The following is a 6,406-nucleotide window of genomic DNA, read 5'->3' as shown; positions in this document are numbered from 1 at the left end:
TACTGGGATCCATTATCTGGAAACCTGTTATCCAGAAAGCTCCAAATTACTGGAAGGCCATCTCCCTTAGAGAGATAAACATATATCTCTTTTTTTATGTATTACCAAAATTGTATCTTGTACTTGATCCAAACTAAGATATAATTAATTCATATTGGAGGCAAAAAAATTGGGGTTATTTAATGCTTTAATAAGTTTTAGTAGACCTAAAGTATAGAGATCCAAATTATGGAAAGATCCCCTGTACAGAAAATCCCAGATCCCAAACATTTTGGATAACAGCTTCCATACCTGTACTAATTAAATGTGCTCAACCTTCACTCATACTTGTGGGGTCATTTATTTATGCCCCTGTTGCAAGTGCAGGAGCACCAATGGGCACAAAATACAACCCCTTAGAGCTGATTCACGTTGGATTGGCAGGGGCCAGATTGTTGCTCCAGCCATGGCAATGTTAATTATGGAAACAGTTGATACGGACACCCTAAGCAGATTGTATAGAGAGAAGTAGTGAATATTGGCAACACAAGCATGTTATAGAGTGAAATGTAGTGGATACTGGCACCCCAGTAGGCACTGGTATCCAAGCACACAATCACAGTGCAGTGCTGTTAGAATAAAATTAAGGAACAGGGTGTCACTGTTGTGCCACCAATATGGATGGGCGAATTTGACCCGTTTCATTTCGCCAAAAATTCACCGCCAGCAAAATGTCACAGACTCCCGTTAACGTCTATGGGCTTCGAAATTTTTTTGTTGCGTGTCTTTTTTTTTTTGACGCACTACACCATACAAGTCTATGGGCGTCATTTCTGCGGCGAAAAAATTTGCCCATCGCTAGCCACCAACATGGGCATTGCAAGGCATGAATCAACATAAAGCACAGGCATATTCTTCATACCTCTTTTACTCCACGGCTCTAGGGATTTGCGTTTTTTTAGATAGCTCTTCTACAGATTAGTTAAAATACTGAGACCGCAGTCCTTAGAGTCCTGCCTTTCTCTCCGTGTGGTGTCCCAGGGCATTAAAGAAATAAGCCTTATTTAGGAGATTTTGGGACAACTCCACCTCTTATCTATTTTCCTTTTCCATTCTTTTTATTCATGAATTGCTGAGATATATAGAATCCTCTTTTTATAATAATATCACATTTTTCAATGAATTTATGATATTTATTAGCACTAGCACTTTAACCAATTAATTGATAATCAAAGAATTCTTAAATTAATTGATGTTATATAAGCACTTGCACTTTTTTGAATGAACTATAACTGATGTTTTAAATGAATTCATGAACTAATTTTGGTATAATTAATTGGTGGTGTGTGTAGGTATAGAATTAACTGAACGGCACATGAAGCACTAAGCATTTTTTCCAACTGTTGCACCTTAAGGGTAAATTAATTAGTGAATTAATTCTACAACATATTTTTAACGATATTGTGGGGTTACTACTTTTCTTTCAATTTAATCAAGTGATCAATAGTAATTATACCTCTACATATTTGGATCTAATATATGTGATAAATAAAACTAACTATAAGAATAAATTTTGGTTTCAGTAAGGTACTTTATTTATTATAATACACAAATTTCAGTGAGTCATGTGACGGAAATTACATTAGAACTCACCATTTATAACTGATGACATCAGAACTTACTGTTTATAAGGATATAATTTACAAGATATTCATGGCTTTTGTGTATATTTGCAGCAGCAATGACATTTTAACAAATAATCTGAACCAAGTGTTTATTTTTTTGTGACCTCAGATTAAAAGGAAGTATTGGTTGTGCCACAAAATAAGGCATATAGCTGCCATCATAGAATTAAAAAATTACAATATCAAAGGGAATATCCTGAACTTTGTGTCTTTATTTTCCACACATTAAAGACCAGTTTAATTTAGTGCTCAGTATATCACAACGACAAATGATTACGTGTTATAAAATTCCTTCTTTCGACTAAACTACGGCCGAACAATGAACCTAAGTAGAGAAAAGAAACCTAACAAGTTTGCCCGTACTAAAAATGGCCGCTGCATTGCCACCTAAGCGCAGAAGCATAACATGACGCACGTCGTAGTTGATCCAGGAAACAGGTGAAGCGGGATGGAAGGCGGTAGATTCAAATCCGCCTTCTGCTGCCTTGGAGATGCAAAGCTGCGCCAGTACAAGCTTGTTACTCTGGACGTTCTGGACGTTGTGTGCGCGCTAAGAGGTTGCTGTGTTAGCGGCGCCATCAGAAGGGCTGCAGCAGGACGTGTTGCCACAGGTATTCTTGGATACAGCTGAGCTGCAGTGTATTTGAAAAATCGAGAATAGAAAGCCATGTGCCCCTAAAACACAAGGATAATAGATGTAACTGAGCAGTACTATAACCATAATAAGGCAAACTGAAAGGCTTTCATACAGGTCATGTGCTTCCATGGGGTGTATGACTGAAAGCAACTCAGCCTTACAAAAAAGGGGGTGGGGTTAAAAATTTTTATATATATGTATATATATATCTATAATACTTAAATATGACACAAAGATCACCCTTATCACAGATTGTAACTGATGATGCAACTCTGTGCAATTTATGATAGATTTTATAGGGCATTTGTCGCAGCATATTTTGCTGGCATTCTCAGCACACCTTCTAGACAGTGCTCACAAGGAGAGGTGCCTAATCTAATGGTAACAAAAACAATGATTCAATGGGTATAAAAACATACATCTTCAGGAGTATTTTGATTGTATCTTTTGTATTCTTTTTTTTCCCTTAACTGGGTATATATTCATATTTTCCTCACAGCTTCATAGAATGGAATCGGTGTCAAAAGAAAGTTATCTTCCAAGTTTTCACCAATTTCCTTTGTGTGCTTCTTTGTCTGAATTTGAATCTGCATCATCCAAGGAAACGCAGTCTTCTGCTCTGAAAAACATCAGTCCTCATCCATATGATATTCTTCAAGCACCAAACAGTAGAGGTGATAGAAACTTATTTTTCTTAGGGTATTTGATGTCCAAAGCATTTATATAAGGAAAAGAATGCCTCCTCGAGAATGCAATAACTGCTGTCCGCTTTGGACAATAGAGTTATAAATTAGCTTAGTGGGGGGGTTATGGTGGAATGCAACTTTTTTTCCAGAATAGGCTTGAATGCAATGACACTGTGACTCCACGACTGGGCCTTTCCCAGCACCTGTTTAATTTCAGAACACAATTATTGTGTCAAAATGATAACTGTGCTTTCAGATTTGTAATACACCTTTCTGAACATGGTTTGTTTAAATAAACCTTTTAAGAAATACTTCAGTTGGCTAAATAAATTTCATTGTCGCCTTTCAGCAAGTAATGATGATTTTCTCTCATGATTACATTTTAAATGCATATAGTTATGAATTATATATGTTTACATACATCTGTTTTGATTACAAACATTTGACTGAGATGGACGTCACAGAAATAAAACAACTTTGCAATTTGGATTCATTTTTTAAAATTAATAGCAAAAACAAATAGATGATATGTAATGGACTTTGCTCCCTCCATGTACAATAGGTCCTGTATTTAGCTCTAAAACTATCACAGTAGCTAAAACCCCCCAGTGTGAACATCCCAGACAAAGTTATGATTATATATTATAAAATCTATTTTTTTCCTGTGGAACAGGGAAGATGTACTTGCTACCTTTCTCTACAGAGTCTGGTTATTTGCTTGTTTATAGGTATAACAAATATAATTAATATAAAACTTAATTAATACATTTTTGTTGTCATACCAACCAGCTCTAATTTCTGCATTAAAGACTCTTCAAAACAAGATATGTCGGCTAGAATCGGAAAAAACACATGCCCGCGATCGTTTGACAAACTTGTCTAGAGCAGCTGGTGAACACAAAAAGGTTCTGGAGTCTGAGAAACGATCTGCAGAATGGGCTGCACAGGAAGCCACAAGCCAAAAAAATGGTAACAATCTGTGTGGGCCATATTTATATTTATATAACGAGTTATCGCAGTTCACAGTAGTTTTGTTGGTAGGACATGTGTATGTATATTTTTGTTTCTGTCGTTACTTGTGTACTCAACACTGTATAATAACAACAACAAATATTATCCTATACAGCTTCTGCTATGTTTTACATATTCTTGATCTATAAAAGAGTAAGCTTTGTCATATTTTGTTGCCTGGATTTTATTTATTTTAAATAAGGGTTATTCTGTTTGTATCTCCTACATATGATATACAATTTCCACCCCAAATTTCACCCTGTTTAACTTCAAGCTGGCTTTTCAGATGAATGTAGGTCATGAAATAGGTATTCTCTCCATATTTTACCCTTACTGGCCTTATAGACTAAGCCTGTAAGGGAGCCAGCTCCATAATTTGTGGACCACTGCTCTATCACAAATCTTTAGAGCAGTTAGCTATATGTTCAAAACATTGCAAAATTTGCTTGGACAGCCTTTATTTTTCTAAGATATATCCCTGCCTGACCTATCCCACCAGTGATTTTGGGATTTTTTGTCCTGTAAATACAACATTTGCAGTGGCTATATTTCACAGTTTTAACCATTGCTGTGAAGAATAAGAGCTGCTCAAACTTCCATTTCTTTTCTTGACTTAGATGTTGCCATGCAGCTAAATAATGCAGAGCAACGCTGCTCACTTCTTGAGAAACAGCTTGACTACATGAGGAAAATGATGGAGAATGCTGATATACAAAATAACCCAATTCATCAGGTAAGGAACATCCACCTGTCAAACCAATGCTTCTATCCTAGTGGAATGATGCTATCTCTCGAGTATGGACGACACACTTTATGCAAATTGCTATAAACCATAGTCCAAATGGCACTCACATGAACAACAACATGCAATAGTTTTGATGCTTTTTATTCAGATATCAGTGGATGTTTCGGCCGCAATCACCATTTTTCAAGTGCCCCCAAAATATGCAGATTGCTATTTTGGAATAGTGCATCAGCTAAGTAAATGTTTTTAAATAAAGCTTGATGCTTTATTATTATTGAAAGACCTTGCCAGCCTTCTTCCAATAAAAGTGTCTTCCCAAAGCAAGGACAAAAGCTTATCATACATATTTTTTAATTCATTTGTATAGTTGTCTGTTTGTCCACCAGTTCCCCTACCAGGCCATTTGGCTGATCAAACTGCACTTGTAGTAACGAGAAAGTGCAAGAAAAGAGAGCATTGTCCAATATATTGGTAACCTTGATGTAGCTGACAAGTTTAGCATGCTATTGTTATATTAATACGACAAAAATCTCTGTTTATTCTGGTCATTTACGCTAAAAGGAATTTATGATTTTTGAGATTGATAAATATGGGTGTGCAATAATGTGTTTATATATTTTAGCTTAGGAATGTCAAACCATATGCCTTACTGATGAAAAACAGATAAATACAAAAGTATTGACGACAATGAAAGGATGGGGATGACAATTTGTCCTTTAAAGGACTTTTTTTTTTTTTTATTAATTTGCTTGTCTTGTGATAAGGCTGTGAAATAGACAACAAAGAGTACTAGATATAATCATGTGTTTCAAAGAATATTTAGTAAGCTATTTCTGAAAACAAAAATTATGTCGCCTTATTTAGATACCGGCACAAAAAGAACAAAAAGATATGCTGGAGATGCAGTCTAAACTTCAGAAACTTGAAGTACTGGAAAATGAGTGCCTTAGGCTCAAAGCCACACACAAATCTTCAGAGGTGAGCCAAACATTATTGGTGCTGTGTTAATTCTCTTGGAATGAACCTTCTTTTTACAGCATTATTTGATATACACACACCCACACACACATACTGAATGCACATAAATTCCCATTGTGACCTTTATACCATCTAGGTGTCCATATGCGGATAGGTGACTATAAAAACTTGACCTAACTGGTAGTCTTTGATCTGTGTATAGTTCTAAATGTATTCCTTACCATGTCATTCTCTTACTGTGGTTTAAGTGGAGTGTAAAAATCCTTTCATTCCCTCAGTCTGTAGCTCTTCGTGTAAACTTTTATCTGGCCAAGGGACATGGCTGTGGTCTCCCTTAAGTGGCCCACCACTTGTTTTGGAAAAAATCAGCCAAAGGTCTGTTTTGGATATTCAAAAGAAAAACAGCTAGACATATTACACTAAAGTGCAAATTTATTAAGATTTGAACTGTCAAATCAAATTGTATTACTTTACGTACTTTTGTGACTGTTGGGAACTATCTTTTTGCTATGCAATAACCAACAATACATTTTGGTAAAAAATACAGTATATCTCTGATTTTTATGTACTCTGATTCTACATTTTCCTAGAATTCTTTTTCCCTCAGTCCCACACACGCAAGTGTCATCTTTTCTTCTAATTTACTGTTTGATGTCCCCTGAGAAACAGCTACTCTATGACTGAA

General features: G+C 35.8%; 1 protein-coding gene across 1 annotated transcript in view; it reads left to right on the top strand.

Annotated features, from left to right (window-relative positions):
* Nucleotides 1-2,143: 2,143 nt before the first annotated feature.
* Nucleotides 2,144-6,406, top strand: part of cep57l1.L (centrosomal protein 57kDa-like 1 L homeolog) — a gene marked incomplete at its 5' end in the record, with an annotated part of 11,480 nt that continues 7,217 nt past the window's right edge. Inside the window, 5 exon segments of the mRNA NM_001095767.1 lie at nucleotides 2,144-2,275; nucleotides 2,801-2,975; nucleotides 3,777-3,956; nucleotides 4,616-4,731; nucleotides 5,608-5,721. Coding sequence (NP_001089236.1) covers nucleotides 2,810-2,975; nucleotides 3,777-3,956; nucleotides 4,616-4,731; nucleotides 5,608-5,721 — 576 coding nt within the window.

The sequence above is a fragment of the Xenopus laevis genome, chromosome 5L (assembly GCF_017654675.1).
Source record: "Xenopus laevis strain J_2021 chromosome 5L, Xenopus_laevis_v10.1, whole genome shotgun sequence".
In the NCBI taxonomy this organism is placed as follows: domain Eukaryota; kingdom Metazoa; phylum Chordata; class Amphibia; order Anura; family Pipidae; genus Xenopus; species Xenopus laevis.
This window is presented reverse-complemented; position numbering and strand designations above follow the sequence as displayed.